Source organism: Agrilus planipennis, unplaced genomic scaffold (assembly GCF_000699045.2).
Source record: "Agrilus planipennis isolate EAB-ADULT unplaced genomic scaffold, Apla_2.0 scaffold84, whole genome shotgun sequence".
Classification (NCBI taxonomy): Eukaryota; Metazoa; Arthropoda; class Insecta; order Coleoptera; family Buprestidae; genus Agrilus; species Agrilus planipennis.
In genome coordinates, this window is record NW_020439025.1 from 587,816 (window position 1) to 612,168 (window position 24,353).

General features: G+C 32.7%; 2 protein-coding genes and 2 long non-coding RNA genes across 6 annotated transcripts in view; 3 read left to right on the forward strand and 1 right to left on the reverse strand.

The window, feature by feature from the left end:
* The window catches only part of LOC108734891, a 70,799-nt gene extending 58,223 nt beyond the window's left edge, over positions 1 to 12,576 (forward strand). For 2 of the 3 annotated variants that reach the window (XM_018466649.1, XM_018466651.1), the window contains exons 5-8: positions 6,765 to 7,042; positions 8,434 to 8,678; positions 10,229 to 10,510; positions 12,192 to 12,572. In XM_018466649.1, coding sequence (XP_018322151.1) covers positions 6,765 to 7,042; positions 8,434 to 8,678; positions 10,229 to 10,504 — 799 coding nt within the window. In that variant the 3' untranslated portion in view covers positions 10,505 to 10,510; positions 12,192 to 12,572. Of the gene's footprint in view, positions 1 to 6,764; positions 7,043 to 8,433; positions 8,679 to 10,228; positions 10,511 to 12,191 lie in introns of all 3 variants that reach the window. The other variant, XR_001937468.1, reaches the window with a different exon arrangement.
* A 1,089-nt stretch (positions 12,577 to 13,665) lies between these two features.
* LOC108734897 overlaps positions 13,666 to 24,353 on the reverse strand; it is a 53,221-nt gene continuing 42,533 nt past the window's right edge. Inside the window, exons 4-7 of the long non-coding RNA XR_003231486.1 lie at positions 18,257 to 18,390; positions 17,779 to 18,020; positions 13,852 to 14,089; positions 13,666 to 13,783 (exon numbers count right to left, since the gene is read on the reverse strand). This is a non-coding gene — a long non-coding RNA (uncharacterized LOC108734897). The remainder of the gene's footprint in view (positions 13,784 to 13,851; positions 14,090 to 17,778; positions 18,021 to 18,256; positions 18,391 to 24,353) is intronic.
* LOC108734898 lies at positions 16,117 to 17,195 on the forward strand. Its single transcript, XR_001937471.2, has 3 exons — positions 16,117 to 16,221; positions 16,777 to 17,014; positions 17,083 to 17,195. It is a non-coding gene; the product is annotated as an uncharacterized LOC108734898 (long non-coding RNA).
* On the forward strand, positions 21,840 to 23,883 carry LOC108734892 (nucleoporin-like protein amo1). Its single transcript, XM_018466652.1, has 3 exons — positions 21,840 to 22,162; positions 22,222 to 22,481; positions 22,538 to 23,883. The coding sequence occupies exons 1-3, from the start codon at positions 22,087 to 22,089 to the stop codon at positions 23,696 to 23,698; spliced, it is 1,497 nt and encodes a 498-aa protein (XP_018322154.1). The 5' UTR covers positions 21,840 to 22,086; the 3' UTR covers positions 23,699 to 23,883.

Consider the following 24,353-nt stretch of genomic DNA (forward strand, 5'->3'; position numbering starts at 1 on the left):
ATTTTTGATATAGCAAAATAGATTCTTTCCATTTAATGGTTTTAAATAGAATTTATAAATTTTGCATTGGTTCCCATTGAAAATCAATGGAAATTTTTCCTATGTAAATATTAATGGAATTATTGTAAATGGAAACAATTATTTTGCCATTTATGCCAAATGGTTTTGAATGGAACTTACAAATTTTCCATTGATTCCCATTGAAGTTCAATGTAAAATTTTCCTACGGGATAGAAAGCGTTGGATGTTAAGTGGATATCCCCAAAATAGTTGTTTCAATACATTCTTTGTCTCGCACAAAAGTAGACAAAAATTTTTACGGATAAGAAGTCAAGGCACGTTTTTAATGTCAGGGTATATGCATGATGCATTTGTGCAGAGAACGAATGTACAATATTTTACATTTGTATTATGTAAGAATAGCGTCACGAACGATTTCCGTAACATCCAATGGTCTCATATACACTTTACGAATGTTCCTATCCCTTGAGAATTCCATTTTATTGCTGCATCGTGTTCTGTATCGTCTTCAAGTCATCATATGTACAAAATCAAACAAGAACACTACAGATATAATTAATCAATGATGTCATTTGAAATAGAAGATGTAAAGTACGAAAAGATCGTTAGAAATACAAAATCCAAAAAATACGTATTTTCTAAATGGTTTTGAAAATAAGATGCTCCTTTTTATTGTTGTTTATTAATACATTATACCGTCGCATAAAGTGAAGTCAAATGGCAAGTATCCGCCATTGTTGGTGTCAAACGTTCGAAATGTCAGCAGCTTTGTTTATTCTGTACTTCTCAGCGATTAATCAGTGAAAAACAATGATGTTGGTGAAGAAAATACCACAAATGGCACGGTAAACGCCATCTGTAGTACGATGCTACATTACAGACCAATTTTTACCTGCTGTCTTAACAGCGCGTTTTAGAAAATACCACAAATGGCACGGTAAACGCCATCTGTAGTACGATGCTACATTATAGGATTACGTAGGCTTCAACAAGGTCCATTTAAATATATGGATATCTACTTGCTGAAACGAATCCCGGCGTAGCTAACCTCAACGTGATAGACACGTTACCATAATCGAATAAAATAATTCGAAGTGGTCTGTATTCTGTAGAAACTGCCAGATGCGGATCGCGATTTCGATCATTTTGGATTTCATCAGCGCGTCGCAGACTCCGACAGAACACAGATCAACTTTTACCTGCTGCCTTAACAGCGCGTTTTAGAAAATACCACAAATGGCGCGGTAAACGCCATCTGTAGTACGATGCTACATTTTAAGATTGCGTATACTTCAATAAGGTCCATTTAAATATATGGCGTTTACCGCGCTTTTTGTGGCCTTTTTCTAAAACGCGCTGTTAAGGCAGCAGGTAAAAGTTGATCTGTGTTTCGTCGGAGCTGTCTGCGACGCGCTGATGAGATCCAAACAGATCGAAATCGCGATCCGCGTCTGGCGGTTTCGACAGAATACAGACCACTTCGAATTATTTTATTATAAATGGTAATTTGGTATTTGTGATAATGGTTATTTGTTCTGCTTAGTGATGAACAAAATTGGTCTAGGTCTTGGTTTTGGTCTTCCATTTTGGCAAGTAATTATTGTTTGTTATTTAATCCAAAAATTAATTCACTAATATATTAAATTAACGCTACAAAAATTCAGAATATCTCGTCCAAATATTCAGTAGGTAGTAGGTTCGAAAAGTATCGAGAATTTTGTGTTTCTTCAAAAATAATTTTTTATTTATTCATGAATGTCTATTTTGTCCCCTTCAAAGTTGTCCCCATCAGATATATACCTGTGCCAACGTTTCTCCCAATCCTCGAAGCACTTCAAAAAATTATGTTTTGTGATCTTGTTAAACTCCTCTTTCGATGGCGCCTTTATCTCGTCAATCGTAGTGTAGCGTTGTCCTTTCATGGGCCTCTTCAGTTTCCGGAACAGAAAAAGTAACAAGGAGCCAGATCTGGCGAATACGATGGCTGGGGTGTTTTGGCCAAAAATTCGCGCACAAACAACGATGTGTGAGTATCGGTGTTATCTTCGTGCAAAAGCCAACTTTTGTTCTTCTACGATCCGGACGTTTCTGGCGGATTGCTTCACGCAAATAGCGCATAACTTTCAGGTAACATTCCTTATTGACCGTTATACCCTGTGGAAAAAACTGATAAACCAAAAACCTTCACATTCCACCTAAATTGGCGCACTTTTTTCGGACTTGGCTCGTGAGGTAGCTTCTATTGGGATGATTAAGGTTAATATTTCCACGTCATAAGCATTAACCCATGACTCATTATCTCTGGAATATTTGGGTCGTCGCCGACAGAGTCCAACAGCTCCTTAGCAATGTAATTGCAATGGTGTTTTTGGTCGAAATTGAGCAATTTTGGTACGAATTTTGCGGAAACCGGTCTCATGCCCAAATCATTGGTAAAAATCGAATGACAGGAGCCAATTAATATGTTTAGGTCTTTGGCAACTTCTGTAACGGTGATTCGGAAGTTTTACCGCTAATACTATTTTCTTCACTTCATCAACGTTTTCGTCTGTTGTTGACGTACTCGGGAGTCAGGCACGCTCTTCGTCGTTCACATCTTTTCGGCCATCTGGGAACAATTTCTACTACCGATAAATGTTGCTTCGGTCCGAGGTAGCTTCACCATATGTCACAATCAACTTTCGGAATACGTCAGCGCACTTAAGTTTGTTTTTCAAAATTTGATATCGACACTTAAGGGACTGAACATTTTTCGGCGTTATGGAGAGTGGTCGTTAAATGGAGAGAAATAAGAGATATTATTTTACTGTTCTATAATAATGTGCATTTACCAATATAGTACCTACACATTTTTCACACGAACATTATTATTCATACATTGCGTATAGCCTGTTATCTTCGTCTGATGTTTTTTGCTGCTCCAATATTTTAACTGTATTTGGTTACGTATCTTACTCATATCTTGAGATACTGCTGAATCAATTTGATTATATAAAAAGTATTTTTTTAATAGTTTCGCTGCATCAAGTGCTTGTTTGATGCTTGGTGGAGGGACAGGATCGTCTTCTTCAATAACGTACACAGCTGCAATTCTTATCTATTTCGGCAACTTGGAAAGTACTGCTCAATGATTTACAATTCCGCATTGTTGTCGTTAAATAGAGTGAGCGTGACGCTATATAGAGTGTAATATTGTATAGAAAACAATGTAAACCAACCAAAGTCAAGCAATTTCGACATTTTAAGGAGTTTGTCTTTAAATCGAGTGACGTTATAAAGAGTTTACACTGTATTTAAAAATATTTCAGTAAAAGGGATAATTTGGATGAGCTCGATTTCAACTTTACGATTTTATGAACCTTTCGGATTTTAGATTAGAAAATCAAAAGAAATAGCGAGGCATGTCGTGCATTGAATAGTTTGCCAAACGGTTCAATTGATTAACTAATTTGTTAGTCAAATTCCTAACTAGATATTTGACAGACTAATAATTTTGTCTAAACATCGAGATCCACTGGAATTACCACAGGTGGCCCCTGTAAACATGGCACCGCAGAGCAACTGTTACCAACCATCTCTTGGACCTATTTATCAAAGCCTACAATTAGCAAACTTGTCACTAACAAGGCGCTAACGGAATTTCGCTCGTGCTACCTACTGCGTTCAACATTGTAGACCCGCAAATTATTTAACCTTCCCACCCTACGCAACAATACATTAAGAGAAAAGATTAAAAGCCCAAACGGATTCTTATAATTCTGACAAACAAAAACAATCATTAAATGATGGGGATGTCGTATTGTTCATGGATTTTTCGTAAATCAATTGCTGAAACATTTTAAAATATCAAAATAAAACAACATTTGGTAAAGTTTCACAAATTTTATTTAATCATCAATAGTCAAGACTGTGCAGACTCCAGAGTCTTGATGATGATAACTATCGAAACAGCCGTCGACGCCTATTAAATAAAACTAGGTGTTTCATATTTATTTTAACTAAATAAAAACATTTTTCCATTTTCCATAATGTACAATGAAGGGGGAGGGCATATTTTGGTCTTTGGGGTAGTAATAATTTTCAAATATGCCGTTCAGTTATGAACCATGCCAACTGGAAAGTTAAGGGTGCGTACCGCTCGAACCGTCATGTTGATTAATAGATACAAAAAAAAAATTTTTTTTTTAAATAACTATAATGGTTGATTCAACGACGAAAATGTTCAATACATAACGAGTTATGCAGTAGATTTGGACATTTGGAGTCAGTAGTGGTAAAGAGCTCCAAATTGGAAGTGCGGTTTAAGATGAATAATGACTAGTGAAATAAGGTGGTTGATTTGATGTTTGAAGTGGAGTTGGAGTTTTAATCAAAAGGGCTTGTTTAGTGAAATAGTTATAAAGGATTTCTGTGATTTTTGGAGACATATTGTCCTTCGAAAGATTGACCGATGATTTATAAAGTAAAATTTAAAGAGAATAGTATAAAAAGTGGGTTGCTCGAAAGACAGAAACAAACATTGGTACACTGATGGAAGAAAATAGCAAAAGTGAAAACAACTACGTTAAAAATTTGGTTGAACAGCGAATAACAGGAGGTGGAAAATAAAAATAAAAAGCGTACAGACAAGAAAATAAGAAATTAAAAACGAAACATATAGAAAAACCTGAGAGTGAGGAAATGGATATAGTAAGGAAATTACTAGAAAAAGTAAAGGAAGAGAACCAACAAAAATGGAAAGAAAATGAGGAAAACAGAAAAAAGCGAGTCAGAAGAAAAAGAATATGGGAAAACTTGGAACAAAAGCTAGATAAAATGCAGGAAGAAAATAAATGAGTAAAGCAAAAGATGAAAAGACTAGAGAAGGGAAAATTACAGAAACTAGAAAACCGATTGAACGAATATAATGAAGAAAGCTATAAGGAATGATTTAAGGGGAAAGAAACTATTTCATATAGGAAGTGAAGAAAATGGTACTAGAGGAGCTGGAGGTAGAAGAGAATGTAGGAAGACAAGCAAAAGAACAAAAAATGAATAAGGAGACTCGAAAGTAGAAGGGAAGAAAAAACAAAATCTGCTATTTTTTGGAATTGAGTTAGAAGAGGATCAAGAAAAGAGGGATTTATAAAGGAGAATATGGGACTAAAGGTAGAAGTAAAGTATAACGAGTTATGGCATGGTTTTTTGTAAAGGTTCAAATTTCAACAACAGCATCATCATCTTCATCATCATAACACTGGTTGGACACGCACCTTCACTTTTTCCTATTATGGGCTAACCTTCGCATTCCACTAATACTAGAACATCTTACATCCTTACAATTATTACAACTCCCGCTTTTGTAGTGTAAAACTTCCTATTAACTAATTTATGGAATAAATTAGATACGTATATAAGTTTTAAGGAAAATTTCCAAAACTGCTTGAACTTTAAGATATCATATACTATATGTTTTTCAATGGGTATTAAAGATAATTAAACAACTAAGTGCAGTAATCGTTGCAATCGCTGTAGTTTGTGCTTTATATTGTCATACTTGGTTAACTTCCTAAACTAGAAACAAGATCTCAATAAGATTATGAATCTTTAGCAGTGTAATGGCAAAACTTTAATCGGTTTTTAACCCCATCTGTATGTTTGCCACCCAAATGCGCAAATTTATTTCATGAAAAAATAATAATTTTATGTTTCGCTGCAGGGTTGAAGTGGGAGTATCATATACATAGAAACAATCCTTTCGTTCTAATATTTATCCGAAAAAAAAATCATTACCAAAGTATTTTGTTAGAGTCCGGTCGGTCAGGTGGCCTTCAGTATCCATAATCCTGAGTAATTTCAATTATTAACGTATTATTATTTTGATTATTCTTCTCCTATTTTGTAATCAGTTTTTAAAAGAATTGAATAATTCGAAGTGGTCTGTATTCTGTCGAAACTGTCAGACGCGGATCGCGATTTCGATCTTTTTGGATCTCATCAGCGCGTCGCAGGCAGCTCCGACAGAACACAGACCAACTTTTACCTGCTGTATTAACAGTGCGTTTCAGAAAATACTACAAACGGCACAGTGAACGCAATCTGTAGCACTGTTAAGACAGCAGGTAAAAGTTGGTCTATGTTCTGTCGGAGCTGCCTGCGACGCGCTGATGAGATCCAAAAAGATCGAAATCGCGATCCGCGTCTGGCAGTTTCGACAGAATACAGACCACTTCGAATTATTTTATTCGATTAAGCTAACGTGCCTATCACGTTGAAGTTGGCTACGCCGGGATTCGTTTTCAGCAAGTAGATATCCACACAAGTGACCTTGTTGGAGCATACGTAATCCTAAAATATAGCATCGTGCTACAGATGGCGTTCACTGTGCCGTTTGTAGTATTTTCTAATCAGTTTTTGTTTAATCAACGCAATATTGGGGTTAAAAGTACTTTATTTAAAAAACCACAGTCGATGTTTCGCCCAGGTTGTAGGTCTTCCTCAAAGCTACAATTTTAATAAGAATAGGCCACATTGATCTTTCTTCCAGAGTTAGCTAGTTTTGTTTAGTTGAAAATATAGTGCTGATGGATTTTGGTTAAATGAGACATGCATTGGTCAATATTTTCGTTAATTACTGTACCATTCCTTAATAATTTCAATTATTAACTTATTATTATCGATCAATATTTTTAATTATTAGCAAATTATTGGTTATAATTAAATAGAGCAACAAATTTAAATTAAAATTAATTAATTTTTTTTAGTCATCGTAGTGCTAAAGAATGGTGGTTATACAATGCCACCGTTGAAGACTGGTTTGATGAAATGGTTGGACAAGCCAACATCATGCACAAATATTCAAAAATTCATATGGCCGACATCAGGGGATTGCGAGCGCCTTTTCTTAATCTCGGATGGAACCGGCAGTTTCTCATGATGAAAGAATTCGGATTTATTTATGACAGTTCTGTAATCGCACCTTCATCAAGCAAACCACTGTGGCCTTATACTCTAGATTTTGCCATTCCACACACGTGTAAAGGTAAACGTTTTCTTTTTATCATATTTTTATTTTTTTTTTAATATATCTGCATCGAGGCACCATGTTAGAGTAGGCATATCTAGTGATTTACAAAAATATAAAATACTGTACTTATAAGAAAGTGTTTTCAAAAGCTTTTTCGATTCAACATCATCATCATCATCATCATAAGGTCGTGAGTCTTAAGACTGGTTGGACACGCACCTCCACCCTTTCCTATCCTGAGCTAATCTTCGCATTTCCCTAAAACTAGAACATGTGGGATGTTCTTAATTATTTGCTAACACTAATCTAATCTACGTCTACCTCTACTCCTATCAACTCCTGGTTCTGTCTGTAATATGTCTCTGACTAGACTTTCATACCAATCTATCTATTTTTTAATGACTTCCATAGAGTCACCTGTCCTCCTATTCTTTCTAATACCTCTGCATTTCTAACTGCCACTTCTTCTAATCTTTCGTCTCCTATCTTTACATTCTACTTGTACTATCTTTAATGATTTTGATTGCGTCTTCGATGTATCGATTAAAAAGTAGCGGTGACAGTGTGGATCCCTGTCTGACTTCCTTCCTAATATTTATTTCTCTACGTTGCCTCTACAGCTCTATAACTGCCTGTTACTCTTTATATACAAACTAAGTAGGTATCACTCTACTATTTCTGTAACTCATTACTATATTTTTAAGTATATTTAACATCTTGTCCCATTTAACATTGTTAAAAGCTTTTCCTAAATCTACAAATCCTATGTAACTACTCTTTCATTTTTCTATCGTTTTCTCTATTGCTACCCGTAAAGCTAGAATATCCTCCCACGTTTTTCTATTTCTTCTAAACCCAAACTGGTCTTCCCTTAATAGTTCTTCTGCCCTTTCTTCCATACTTCTCTGTACAATTCTAAGTAAAATTTTTGTCTCATGGGAAGTTAGGCTAATTGTTCTAAACAATTACATATCTATTTTAACCAGAGAAAGTATCACGGCTGTTCTGATTTAACTTTCACTGTAATTTTCCGGTGTATTTTATAGGGGGTTTTCTCTGCCTCATCCTAAAGTCCAAATGCCTTGTTTGCTTTGGATAAATATAGTACAATTAAATACTTAACTTTTATGTGGCAAGCTTCGTATTTTCTAAATGATTAGTTTAGACATTTAATCGCACAAACAGTCTCGGGTTCATAATAATCACAGTGCCTCTTATTCAAAATTGCTTTTGTTTACTAGAGATGAGAGTATCTTTTACTTGCTTTCATTATTTATTTTTATTTACTTATTACCGTCTCCTTCGGTATCTATTCAGAACTTTCTAAACTAAATTCATTTCCCGCTACAAACAATGATGTACTGACTGGAAAGGTACCTAACTATTTTACCATTTGTAATTTACAGATAACGACGGAAATTGTCCTACAAACGCATTTCCGGGAATTTGGGAGCTTGTTATCAATCCATTCCAAGTCGGTCAAAGTTCTTGTTCTCTGCCATATGCATGTCCCTATTTTACAACTGCAGATGAATTTTATACAGCATTAGTTTATAATTTCAAAAAACATTACACAACTAACAGGGCACCATTTCGGATTTCTCTGCAAGCATCATGGGTTAAAAAGCATGGGGTTGTGCAGGTTATTGAGGTATGAAAGAATTTAAAAAAAAGATACGTGTAATTATATAAATACGCTATTGAATTGAAACTTCTTCAAACACACAAACATACCGGGATAGGAGTTAAGGAATTGGTTTAATGGCAGTGGTGTTGTCGAGCCGGAACCCTCCGTAACGTCGTTCCGGTACTTTCTTTTTGGACAGTAACGCGTTCCGGAACTAAAGATGATTTCTGATAACGAGAATTGGCTGACGTATTGAAAAAAAAATTAAAAAGAATTGCTGATTTTTTTCTAATTTTTGACGAATTTTTATATGTATTATTATAAACAAGGGTTTGAACCGAACCCGAACCGTAACAAAAACCGGAACGAACCTGCTTATTTTTCCGAACCGTGTGTCCTTGCTTTTTAAGTCTGTAATATCTTCGAAAAATTTCATTTAAATTATATGCTGTAAAGGGCCATATTGATCTATATTAAATGCACAATGTCTTTAAAAGTACTTAATTGGATAAGAATTAATGCTGTATTTCTTAAAATCGCTTCGTAAATAAGCCATTATTTCTTATAAAAAGTAAAGGATAAAAAATGGTTATTGTGGGTTATCCCTAAGAGATAGAGATATACCATCACAATGTAGACCTTTTTAAGGTGTACAATACTGTAGTATATTTTGATCTATCTCGTAGGGTTCAGCCAGCATTTGCAATGTAAGCGCAAAAAAATGTGTTTATTTACGACATCACATTACAAACCTCTAAAATTATCAGTGTTTCTCTACTATATTATGCATGTGTTATACATATAAACCTTCCTATTGAATTACTCTATCTATTAAAAAAACCGCATTAAAATCCGTTGCGTAGTTTTAAAGATCTGAGCATACATAGTGACAGACAGCGGGGGAAATGAGTTGCATGATTTCGTTACATAGCAACTCGCATGAAACGAACTTACTCTACCGTGCGTAAAGAAGTTTCACTTCAAAAAGTAAAGGTTGTCATCAGATTTATTCAATTTTGAAAAGGTTTCTGTATCTTCAGCACAACAAAAAGTTTTAAAATTACCGTAAAGATAAAATCTAAAGAATAATTTTAATGTTATTTATTTAAAAGTTTACTTAACTTACCCATTAGACCAAAATGTTAGCAGGAGACCAATTATCTATTTTAGAAATTCAAAACCTTAACTTCAAAGTGGAGTTATAATTTCAGTTATCCTGTTGGTCGTCAACAGAACCTCTCATAAACGATGCTTCAAACTTTCTGATAAACAACTGACTTTTCTATTTGTTTAGTTTTTTATAACGAGATATTTGCACTTTACTTCACAGAGGATGTGCTTTTTGCTAATTGCACTGATTCAAAAGAAAACCTTTTTAAATTAAAAAAAAAAAAAGAAAAAAAGAAACAATTCTATGACAATTTTTTGTAGGAAACAGAATAACAAAACGTGAATTTTAAGGTGTTGGGAGTATAGCTTTTCACGTTGTTTTAAAATAAAATACCGGAAAACGTAGGCCAAATTTAATGGTCAAAAACACAGAAATTTTAAAAGCAATTCAATTTTTATTTTAGAGATTTATAGATGAAGTTCTACGTCTACCAAATGTGTGGTTTGTTACGAATTGGCAACTAATTGAATGGATGAAGCAACCAACACCAATAGAAAAGCTTCACAGTTTTAAACAATGGCAATGCCAAAGGAAGGTTACTTCTTTAGACAAAGCATGCGATCAACCAATTGCTTGCAAACTGTACAGCAATTTTTTTAACAAACAAAAGTACTTATATACCTGTCAGGAGTGCCCTAAAGTATACCCTTGGTTCAGAAACGAATTTGGAATTGACTAGATCAATGTAATTCATTTTATTTGTGTATTCGTACCTATTATTATAATAAAATTATTTATTTTTTTAAGACACTCATAATTAATAATAATTTAATAATGTATTGTGCATCTATGTTTTTTCTTTCAAAATGTGTATCTACATTCTACAGGGTGGTCCAAAAAGTACACCATACGCTTGTCGTAGGTAAACTATGTTTAATCGAAAAATTTTTCAAACAAAACTTTTTTATTTTAATACAAGATCGTCTGCAGTATTTAAATTTGATTTACAATATAGGGTGTACTTTTTTTAATGAACATTTATAATGGTAAAAGTAAATTATTGTAAAGTAAAAAAAAAGCAAATACATTTTAATAAGTTGATAAATTGTAGAAGAACTACAGACTTCAAATTAATGAAGAAAAATTGTCGCTCATTTTACGCCCTCGCCGGGAATCGATCTCTCTGGCTTTACGCACCATTCCTCTCTCACTAAACTACGAATGGTACAATTTTTTCTTCATAATTTGAGGTTATCTGTGATGGTAAAAATTAATTCATCTCGGTAAAAGTTATTTACAATCTTTAAACTTTTTCCTGTGGAGTTATTTACAAAAATTAATTTACATTCAGGCAATTAATGCTATTGAGTAATTAAACGATAAAGTTTTAAATTTAGTGCATACAATTCAAAATACTGTAAATTTTGCGCAAATTTACAATTCAGTAGTTTTGCGTTGTCAGGCGTGTATCAATGCAGTTTGAACTTGTGGTAGTAATAATTTTCAAATATGCCGTTCAGTTATGAACCATGCCAACTGGAAAGTTAAGGGTGCGTACCGCTCGAACCGTCATGTTGATTAATAGATACAAAAAAAAAATTTTTTTTTTAAATAACTATAATGGTTGATTCAACGACGAAAATGTTCAATACATAACGAGTTATGCAGTAGATTTGGACATTTGGAGTCAGTAGTGGTAAAGAGCTCCAAATTGGAAGTGCGGTTTAAGATGAATAATGACTAGTGAAATAAGGTGGTTGATTTGATGTTTGAAGTGGAGTTGGAGTTTTAATCAAAAGGGCTNCAATTATAATGGGCCAGGTATATAAATGTGGTTTGTATCAATGACCTTAAACATTGATAAATTATTAATTTTAAATGTTTAAACGTATGGAACTTTTATGTTTTATTTAGTGTTTCATGCATTTTTATTCCATCTAATGGGCTTTTTTATTAATAGTACCTATCAGTACGTTTGTTGTAACCTTCTTTAATTCGAGTAAAGAAGTCCGAAAAATGATTATCCATTAACTACCCACATATTTAAATTATGAAAGACGAGTATCAATCGTAAGGCCTAAGTTCAGCTTGAAAATAAAAAAAAATTATATACTGGAAAAATTAGGGTATGTTTTGAGTTCATACATTTTGTCTAAGGCTACCTTACCTGAAGCACGCTGCTTAATAAGTCTTTTATAGCACACTAAATTAGGTCGAAATTGTGCATTTTTACAAACTTTTCATCGTATGAAATGCGTTCATATTTTTCTACTGTAATATTTCTTTATTTTGGTGTAAACATTGGTCTTTATTGTAACAAAAGCGTATGGCCTTAAACACTTTTTAATTTTTAATAACATTTTCTTATTACATTTTCTGCTATTGCGAAACTAAATTACTTATGTGTATATATATGAATATTGTAGCATTCCAGAATGTAGGAGTATGTACATACTTGAAGGAAGTGATGCAATTCATCTTGTACTTCTTTTATTCTTGTCTTATTCACGTTGAAACATCTTGCAGTTTATTAAGGTGAGATTGTATACCAGAATTGAAATACCTATCAGATTAAAATTAAGAAATAGAGGCTAGCTGTTAATGACATCTAAAGCTAGAAATTTTTTCTAAAAACTTCTGTGGTTTTAACATTACTGTTTGACATTCTGTTCGGTACGGCATTTTTAACTTTTGAAAATATTTGAAAATTGTGCGATTTATTTCACAGGAATTTTAACAAAACTCGACTGTGGGAACTTGGACGTTGATTGCAATTTCGTTCCAAATGTTCCATTGCCTTTTTGCCCGCTGAAAACAGAAACAGTAGGGGTAAGTAACAGTATTAAAGATACATATTTATACATTAATTTTAGATTAAATCATAAGAAATTATTTATTTCCAATTATATGTTTCTGCTTTCTAAATCTTCATCAAGAGTAATATTTGTTTACGAATTTTCCCTAAAGCACAAAACAGTTTTACAACCATTTAAACAATAATTTTTCTATTAGTGGTTGCTTATGATACGCTAAAAGCTCTTTATTCGCGGGGTATACGTTCCATAAATATGCCGCAAATACAGAAACCGTGGATATGGAATGGTAATTAGTATGGAATCATAGGGAATACATTCTACGGTTTCAAAATAAAACCAATATGTATTGTCAGAATAAAATCAATTCACTGAGAAATTCGCAGTTACAATTAATCGTTATAATCAGCTTTAGACAATGGTTTAAAAATTTAGTGGTTTTTTCTTCTTTTAAATTTTGAATTATCTACTCGGTTACATCTTTTATAAAAGTTGCCTCGGCATGTACCAACAATACATACTCAAAAGATGCCGATACATTAAGGGGATTCAGTAGTACATGCGCCGTAGAGTAAAAACATGCTTATCGGTTCTAGATATCATAAGTTTAACGTTTGAAACAGAGGTTTGAAATTCTGTAGTAAGATAGACAAAGCTTTGTTCTAAAGCCTGTCGAAGGTTATTTTTTATTATTTTAATTTCTATTGAAAATNAAGACACTTTTAAGATCAACTAAATAGCTAAGCCCAAGGGAAGTCGTTCGGGGAGGCCCTCCCTAATTCCACAAGGGTGAGAAGAAACACACACGATAACGAAACGTTGAATCATGTAGAAGACGTAGGGTAAATGCGAAGCAATTTAGTAAGAATATGCAGTAAGCTAAGCGAAGAGGTAAGCAAGAGAATTGTTAGACTACTACTACAAAAAAGTTATTAGTACTACTAACAAGAAAAAATAACAGCTACAATGAATTCAAATAAGATAAATTAAAATAAGCATGCAAAATAAAAATGAATTCAAATACGATAAACTAAAATAAGCATGCAAAATAAAAATGAATTCAAATACAATAAACTACAAAAACATGCAAAATAAAAAATTAATTTGAATAATATCGACTTAAAGAATTAATTCTATTAGATAGAACATGCAAGATAAAGAACTATTTCAACTACGGGGTCTTCTTTGTCTTCTCCACCGTCGATCTGAAACAGATAGGGTGGTAACAGATTAATAAAGAGCAAGTAAAGTTAACCGTATCAAGTATTCTCACCTTAATTAACTGTAGCCTGTAACGTTCCAAAGTTTGCTGGTGTGAAAACAGAAAACTTGTTGTTTCAGTGGAATGCAAATAAATCTCCTCTTGCTCTCATTCGTCTGTTGAAAATTAATTGCAGAATGTTCCTAGGTGAAGACGAAAAAATTGTCCAGGAATAACAACACCATTGTAGACATTGGCTGTTTCAGTACGATAAACCGCAACTTTAATTATCTCTCATTTATTGGGTAATCTGCATAAATGGACAAAAAGACATATTAATTACACTAATCATTAAGGAAGAGATTAAACACGCCTGAAAGCAGGCAAAAGAAAAAAGAAATATAAATGTTGCGAACTTCGAGACAGGAGAAATCAACATTAATAAATTCACATTGCAAGTTAAAATTGAAAATTATAACTAAATTTGTTAACTTGGTATAAGAACGCTTCGCTTGTTTATTTTTTTAATACTTTTTCAAGTAGCTTTGTATGTATCGGTCAATCTGTAGAAATAAACAACAAGAACCGATTAGTTACACTCTCAAATAAGTAAAATATGAATGAAATACAATAAAAACAAGCACCAAAAGCAAGTTAATATCTAAGTTGAATAGCGTGGCGTAATTTTAAATCATGACATAGATAAATGCTAAAGGCAATAGAAATAATCATAGACGCCTGATAAAGTCAAAATATGCATTGTACAATAGATAATTGTTAGAAAAAAGCCATTGATGCTGGATAATGTTAGTTTATGTTGTGGACAATAAGGAAAATAAACAGTTAAGATTGAAAACAGCTTACCTAGAGGTACAGTGATCCAGTTTTATTCTAGGAGGAATGCCACAGCAGAAAGCTTGTTTCAATCGAATTCAAGCAAATCTACAGCTGCTCTCGCTCATCAGTTGAAAATTGACTACATAATGTTGCAAGGTGAAGACTTCAACAGCCAATCAAGAATCAAAAATCAAGTCCAGAGAAAACATTGTAGGCATTGGTTGTTTCGGTATCATCAAAGTTAACTTCAATTCTTTCTCATTTGTTGGCTGTAGAAATGGAGAAGAACTAATTAACACCACTATTAAATTAACATTATATGAAATTAAACAAAGACGGACTTAAAAGCAAATAAAATTATAAAGTGCCACTAATTCTGCTGTGCTCTTACACCTACAGATGAAAGGAAAAATAATTATCTCAAAATGTACCATTAATAAGCAAAATAATAATCTTTTATGTTTAAAAACGAAATATTTAATAAAAGTTATTCCTCGTTACTTACCAATTCTCTATCGTGAATCCATTCGTTAGCAACAGCAACACTGCATATGTACCCAATCAAAAAAAGGCACTTCAACGCCGCCGCTACATCTCTGAACAAAAAAGGACTGAAATGACGAATGCTCCGTGACACATCTGGAATTTTTAAGAACAAACGTGTATGTTAAATTAAAACCGAACTCTTTTCAAAAGCTAATTTGTACCGATTTAATTAATTCCTTTAACTCATTCAAGAAAGAGATATACAAATTCAAGTTTGTTACCTTTTTGGAATAAAATAACGGACATTATACCGGGTGTGAACAACTTGTGGCATACCACATTGATACGTTAAATAGGAACTTTATTTTGAATAATAGTTAGAATAACTGTTACATTGCTAAAGAACGAGGATAATGACAATTCAATGATAATGTATTTATTTATTTAGACACGGAATATACATTTATTACAACATACGACATTGGTTTAAAATAACTGCATAATACACAATACAAACATAATATTTATGAAACAATAGTTTCTAACGACTTATAAAAGTTAAGAAACAAAATACCTGTAAGAGAAAGACAAGAAAACAAATGAAATATCAATTTAAATACAATTAAATACGTTATTTTATTTATAAATTGTCATATTATTTCAGTGCGAGATTAGGGAGAAAAAAGTACCCCTAACCATCTGTGGCCTCCACATCTCCCCTTATAGCCACCCTATCCACCCTAATTACTTCTAATTATTGAAATTACTAACAAAGTTCACTTTCATATAGACAAATATGCTCAAAAAAAATAATTTGTAAAAGTTTTAACTATCAGCTTAAGTAGGATTATTATAATATGACAATTTATGTAATAAAAAAACAAAATAGCTGTAAGAGAAACACAAAAAAACAAATGAAATTTCCAAAAAATACAATAAAAAGCAAAAAATACGATGTCTTCATTCTTCTCAGGGAATACCTCATTATCTGGAAGAACATTATGTAGTCAATTTTCAACTGATGAGCGAGAACAGCTGGAGATTTGCTTGAATTCGATTGAAACAAGCTTTCTGCTGTGGCATTCCTCCTAGAATAAAACTGGATCACTGTACCTCTAGGTAAGCTGTTTTCAATCTTAACTGTTTATTTTCCTTATTGTCCACAACATAAACTAACATTATCCAGCATCAATGGCTTTTTTTCTAACAATTATCTATTGTACAATGCATATTTTGACTTTATCAGGCGTCTATGATTATTTATATTGCCTTTAGCATTTATCTATGTCATGATTTAAAATTACGCCACGCTATTCAATTTAGATATTAACTTGCTTTTGGTGCTTGTTTTTATTGTATTTCATTCATATTTTACTTATTTGAGAGTGTAACTAATCGGTTCTTGTTGTTTATTTCTACAGATTGACCGATACATACAAAGCTACTTGAAAAAGTATTAAAAAAATAAACAAGCGAAGCGTTCTTATACCAAGTTAACAAATTTAGTTATAATTTTCAATTTTAACTTGCAATGTGAATTTATTAATGTTGATTTCTCCTGTCTCGAAGTTCGCAACATTTATATTTCTTTTTTCTTTTGCCTGCTTTCAGGCGTGTTTAATCTCTTCCTTAATGATTAGTGTAATTAATATGTCTTTTTGTCCATTTATGCAGATTACCCAATAAATGAGAGATAATTAAAGTTGCGGTTTATCGTACTGAAACAGCCAATGTCTACAATGGTGTTGTTATTCCTGGACAATTTTTTCGTCTTCACCTAGGAACATTCTGCAATTAATTTTCAACAGACGAATGAGAGCAAGAGGAGATTTATTTGCATTCCACTGAAACAACAAGTTTTCTGTTTTCACACCAGCAAACTTTGGAACGTTACAGGCTACAGTTAATTAAGGTGAGAATACTTGATACGGTTAACTTTACTTGCTCTTTATTAATCTGTTACCACCCTATCTGTTTCAGATCGACGGTGGAGAAGACAAAGAAGACCCCGTAGTTGAAATAGTTCTTTATCTTGCATGTTCTATCTAATAGAATTAATTCTTTAAGTCGATATTATTCAAATTAATTTTTTATTTTGCATGTTTTTGTAGTTTATTGTATTTGAATTCATTTTTATTTTGCATGCTTATTTTAGTTTATCGTATTTGAATTCATTTTTATTTTGCATGCTTATTTTAATTTATCTTATTTGAATTCATTGTAGCTGTTATTTTTTCTTGTTAGTAGTACTAATAACTTTTTTGTAGTAGTAGTCTAACAATTCTCTTGCTTACCTCTTCGCTTAGCTTACTGCATATTCTTACTAAATTGCTTCGCATTTACCCTACGTCTTCTACATGATTCAACGTTTCGTTATCGTGTGTGTTTCTTCTCACCCTTGTGGAATTAGGGAGGGCCTCCCCGAACGACTTCCCTTGGGCTTAGCTATTTAGTTGATCTTAAAAGTGTCTTATACACTTTTCGCGAGTCTACTCTAGCGTTACTTCCTTTCAGACAGGGTACAGTGGGTTATCTGGAATAGGAGCAATAGGCGACTGCCCAGCTTGCCTTGGCGAAATCTGTCCGATCTTCTCTACCAAANATTGATGCTGGATAATGTTAGTTTATGTTGTGGACAATACGGAAAATAAACAGTTAAGATTGAAAACAGATTACCTGGAGGTACAGTGATCCAGTTTTATTCTAGGAGGAATGCCACAGCAGAAAGCTTGTTTCAATCGAATTCAAGCAAATCTACAGCTGCTCTCGCTCATCAGTTGAAAATTGACTACATAATGTTGCAAGGTGAAGACTTCAACAGCCAATCAAGAATCAAAAATCAAGTCCAGAGAAAACATTGTAGGCATTGGTTGTTTCGGTATCATCAAAGTTAACTTCAATTCTTTCTCATTTGTTGGCTGTAGAAATGGAGAAGAACTAATTAACACCACTATTAAATTAACATTATATGAAATTAAACAAAGACGGACTTAAAAGCAAATAAAATTATAAAGTGCCACTAATTCTGCTGTGCTCTTATACCTACAGATGAAAGGAAAAATAATTATCTCAAAATGTACCATTAATAAGCAAAATAATAATCTTTTATGTTTAAAAACGAAATATTTAATAAAAGTTATTCCTCGTTACTTACCAATTCTCTATCGTGAATCCATTCGTTAGCAACAGCAACACTGCATATGTACCCAATCAAAAAAAGGCACTTCAACGCCGCCGCTACATCTCTGAACAAAAAAGGACTGAAATGACGAATGCTCCGTGACACATCTGGAATTTTTAAGAACAAACGTGTATGTTAAATTAAAACCGAACTCTTTTCAAAAGCTAATTTGTACCGATTTAATTAATTCCTTTAACTCATTCAAGAAAGAGATATACAAATTCAAGTTTGTTACCTTTTTGGAATAAAATAATTCCGTAAATGTGAACGAAACATCTTCCTATTACAATCTACTGTACTAACTTGGTAATGAACCATGCGTTCAAGCTGGCATGGATTTGCGATTGCTACAGCATGAAGCAGCAATGACGTAGAAAACGTTACGCAGAAGCATCAAATTAGATTTCTGCGACGGTTCGCGCCAGATTATTTGTAATTTAACCAATACCGTTGAGACTTTCAGCCCCGCTTTTATAGAATTGAAAATATGTGTGTTTTCCTTCGCGCAAGTTCCATCGCCTGATAACACTTCTAATAAAAGAGACGGAAAAACTTCGAATGAGCACGCATTCGATATCAAGAAGATAAAAACAACCTTTCCTTTTCAGTAGAATATAAATTATTTAAGGATGAGTCATGAAATGACAGAATAAAACTGTAAAACTGAACATCTTATTCAAAAATATAGTTTAAAATAAGTAGGTATTTTCAATTTGTAATCGTTTAGTCAATTATTTTGTTGTGAGTTGGAATGCAACATAAAATTTAACACAGGGGATTTATTATACAACATAAGGATGCAATAAGGAAGGGGTTTTCAAAATTAAATCATTGAAAAGGTGAAATGGGGCTGTGTTAACTGCAGTTTGTACGAGAAAATGTTAGATAACCCTTTGAACTTCCGGTTTTTTAGGTGTACATATTTATTTTTGATAAAATTTTCAATGAATTTTAGTTTTCAATAAATGAATAAATTTACGAAATCAACAATAATAAATTCACATGACAAAATGAAGATACGAAACTGAATATTGAATTTAAAAATATAATTTAAGTTGTTTAGTTAATTATCTGGTTGCGAGTTGTGATGCAACATAAAATTTTACGTAGGAGTTTCATATGCAACAAAAGGATACAATAAGGAAGCGATTTTCAAAAATAAGTATGTAAAAAGTGAGAACAGAATTTAATTTAATCTATGAAAATGAGCGATATATATACAAACATACAACAGAAATTATTGATGGCAGAAACATAAAATTTGGATAGCACATTAATTTTATACAGTTATGGTTTCTTATTTACGTTTTCATTATTCGCGGGTGAAAAAATTGCAACCCAGTTCCTGTATTCGCGGCTAAAAATTTCATTATTCGCGGATGCAATCGGTAAACAGAAAAGAATTCGGTGTCATTTATTAAGGGGATTTACTGCAATAGACTGCTCGTACCCAGTGTGAATTTTGCTATTCTAAACACTGTGATTTAACGCTATGAGATAAATATCTGATTTTTTGTATGGCAACAGACAAAGATTCACACCAACTCGATACGATTTTGGTTTTCAATAATGTGATCATTAAAAGCTTTTGCAAGCGCTTAAAGTTGATGCCTCTTGTAGAACATGTATTTTCAATAGAAATTAAAAAAATAAAAAATGGCCTTCGACAAGCTTCAGAACAAAGCATTATCTTACTACAAAATTTCAAACCTCTATTCCAAACATTAAACTCATGATAACCAGAACCGATAAGCATGTTTTTACTCTACTGCGCATGTCCTACTGAACTGAAGTTTTTTAAAAGATGTAACCGAGTAAGCAGAAAAGGATTCGGTGTTATTTTTCAATGTATCGGCATCTTTTAAGTACTGTTGGCTCGTGCCTAGGTGACTTTTATAAAAGATGTAACCGAGTGGACTAATTCAAAATTCAAAACAAGAAAAAATCACTAGATTTTTTAAACTCTTACGTAAAGCTNGGACTTTCGATTTTGTAGGTATACATATTTATTTTTGAAAACATTTTCAAACTTTTTTGGTTTTCAATAAATGAATAAATCCACGTTAAAGGGAGTGCAATGGTGGTTGAAGTTTAATGTATATTATACAATAAATATGAAATACTGTTTGTTAGCATCACCTTTTTCAAATATTCATAATGGTCTGAATATGGTTTTAGGGAAAGAAAAGTTGCCCTAAGAATTGGAAAATGTGGAAAAAACTGAAATTCCATTGATGAGGTTTGCTTAATAATTATTTACTAAATTTTCCACTTACATCCTGCGATGCGAGCGGGTTATAGTTAGTCTAATTGAGTCTCTAGGTATATTATATTCAAAATATTAGTTGATGAACTAGTAAACTTGATACAAGGAGACTTGAATCTTGAAGAAACTCTTGTACAAACTATAGTGGTTGGATTGGCTTCTCGTTTCAATAATTTATGGAGCCGGATCGTAGGTTCAACCATAATAGAGGGGTTCTTAAAGTGAAACCAAACTAAGACAAGTCAAATGATTTCATCCTTTGAGATAAAGCACTCCAGACGTAAACTAATCTCCCATTTGGATGTCCGAGCGGGGTCTACTTCAGTGAACGTCATCAAGCCCAATAAGGCAAGCAGGAAAATTAGAAAATTTGAAAGTAGAGATGAATAGACTAGAAGTAGATATAGTAGGCATTAGTGAAGTCCGTTAGCCAGAAGCTGGAGACTTTAGAATAACACATACATGATCGGTGGAAGATTCGGGGGTAGAAATTGTAATGAGTAAGAAATCTGGACAGAGTGTAGAAAGTTATTCACCAAAAAAACGATAGGATAGTTATGGTTAAATTACACTCGAAACCGATAAAAATAGTAATAGTGCAGGTGTGTATGTCTACCTCATCTTACATTGATGAAGACGTAGAAGTAATATATGCCGATATGGAAGACGTGTTAAGTTTAGTTAAAGGACAGAAAAATCTACCAGTTGTTGAATACTTCCACGCAGTAATAGGTGAAGGTAAAGAAAGAAACAGGTACTTTTGGATTAGGTAATAGAAATGGTAGGGGAGATAGAATTTTGCGATAAACATAAATTAACCATCGCGAATACTTTATTTAACTACCATGTTAGGAGGCGCTATATGTGGAAGATTCCCGGTGATTTAGGAAGATATCAGTTAGATTACATACAAAAATCAGGTGAAGCATTGCGGGAACAGATATAGATAACGATCATAACGTAGCAGTTACGAAGACTAATTTTAAATTCAAAATTCCGAAGAGGAGTCATTTAGTCTTACAATAATAGTTTACAATGTGATAACAAAATGTTTAGTAGTAAGGAATTCTGTTGATTACAAAAGTTTTTGTTACATTTGTACAAATGAATAAGTGAACAAAATAATTCAAATAATACGTATGCTCCTATGCGTCTTCAAATTCTTTCTACCATACTTAGGTATTGTAATTAAAAATGATTACGACGAACGAATTAGGGATACTATTACATTAAGAACAAATGACAGAATAAAAATGGATGGATGAAACAGCAAAAATAAAATATAAATTATAAATGACAAGTACCTCATAGCAAAATGGAAATGGGGGCGAATTAAATTAATTAATTAAAGTTATACATACACATAGATTTAAGTTGAACGCTACTGTAAATTGGCTGAATTGTTTTTTATTTTCAAAATCGTAATGAAGAAGAAGAAGTAGCAATCAATGATATGGATTAACCTAACTTTTGTGCAAGTCTTTTCTGTACATTAAACGTATCTATAAAAGTTAATGACTTAAACAATTTAACTAAAATGGTCATTTGCAAATATTTTCTGCAAGGGAATTGTCGCTTCGGAACCAGTTGTAAATTTGATCACAACATTGGAGGTATGTTATTAATTTTTATGTAAAGTTATAGCTTTCTCATTGTAACAATGTTATTACAGACAATATTCAATCCTATACATCAGTGTTAAGACAACAGAATGCCTCTCAAGCAACTAACGCACCAAACATTGATATTAATATGTTGGTACAATCTGTCTCGAATGATATGCAAGCAGCAGAAAAAGGGGGCCAGTGGCTATTTTCCTGCTATGCACCCTTCAAAGAGAAAAGTAATTTTCCTGGTTTTGAAGATAAAAGCTTTGAAGAATTAAGACTTGCTTTTTATGAAGCTCAAAAGAATGGAACTTTAGACCAGTATGTAAGTGAGGTTTATCGTGCTTTTTTGTTTTAAATATATAAAGATTAATATTTTAGAAACAACAACTTCAAATGCTCATGCAAGATGTAATGGCAAAAACAAGGGCCTTACAAAATCCTTCAGCGGATGTGGTAAATATAATAAAAAATATTTACAATTCACCATCAAGCAGTAACACCTCGAGTTCATTTGGGAGTTCACCTTTTGCTACAACACAAAATTCGCCTTTTGGGGGGCCCAGATCTGTCCAGACTGGTAGTTTACTTGGTAACAATAAACAACAAAGTCAGACCTTCGGTTCTAATCAGAGCGCATCTCAAGGATTTAGCTCTCAATCTTCAAAGTCCATTTTTGCTCAAGCCAACCAAAAGTTGTTTGGAAACAGTAATGCACCACAACAAAGTTCAATTTTTGGAGGAACACAGCAAGGAAGTGGATTTGGACAAGTCAATTCAAACCAAGGTGTATTTAGAAGCAATTTAGTTCAACAAAGTCAGCCTCAAAATTTAGCTTTTAGTAATACAGGAACTTCTCACCCTTTTGCTCAAAATTCTCCATTTGCAACTTCTCAGTTCCAAACTCAGTCAGTGGCTGGTTCATCCCCTTTTCAAGCGGCTTCTCAACAACCTTTTGGTGCTCAAGTCACTCAAAATTTTAATTCCAATAAACAGTTTGCAAATGCTACAACTTCCTTGAATACCCCGACTTCTGTATCTTCGTTTACAAATCAACAGCAAAATTCAGCTTTTAATAACCCAAATCAAAATATTTTTGCTTCCCAAGTTCAAAATCAAATACAACAGCAGATGCTTAGTGGTCAACAAATTAATGTAAATCAAAACCAAGCTTCATTCAGTAACCAAAATCAAACTCAAAACATACCACCTTTCAGTAATCAAAGCCAAAATCAAAATCAGTCTTCATTGTTTGGTAATCAAAATACAAATCTAGGAGGATCTACGACTGGTAAGGCGATCGCTCAAACAGCAACTCCTTTTTGTTCCACTGCACCTGTTCATTATCCAAATAGTCAGTCTCACTCAAGTAGTATTTTTAGTTCTACACAAGGGAATACTGTTGTCGAAAATGAGAGGGAAGAAAGTTTTTATTCCAAGCCACAAGATTTAAGTGAAGATGAAAGAAAATGTTTTGAAAGTAGCGAATTTGAGTTTGGTAAAATTCCTGAGAAACCACCTGCCATAAATTTTTGTTTTTAATAAGTGACGCGTTTTTGCATCATAAAAATACTATTGTGATATTTTTTTTTTAATTTTTGGCGTAGTATAAGTTTCATACACATATATTTTAAAAATGTACAAATGTATTTTGACTATTATTGTTGTGAATTAATTACTGTATTAGACATTGAATATAAAATATTTAAATAAAGAAATTACTATTAGATTTAGCATTTATTTTATGTATTTATTTACTCAACAAAATCAGTAAAATTTTTTCCAATTAAAACAGGTGAAAAATGATCACTAATGTATTCAAAATTTCTCTACTACTGTTTTGAGCATTGCCCATTATCAAAAGTATATTACTTTTATTTTCGTATTACCTACCAATTATACACTTGATAGCAATTTTGTGATTATTTAATAGTTTATTACAGAAATAGAATTAAACAAAGTGCAATTGTTAGATATTAATGTAACATTCCAATAATATAAATTTTGTTAAAAATATAAAAGTAAAAAGTGGGCCAAATTGATTATAAATATTTTGACGCAGTTGAATTAGGATTTGAACGGGTGCCAATTTTTATTCATGGTATCAAGAATTATGTTTTTTGATACTGAATTTAGTATTTATCACGTTAAACGTAATTTACTAATTATTGAAATATGGCAATTTGTAAATTTATTT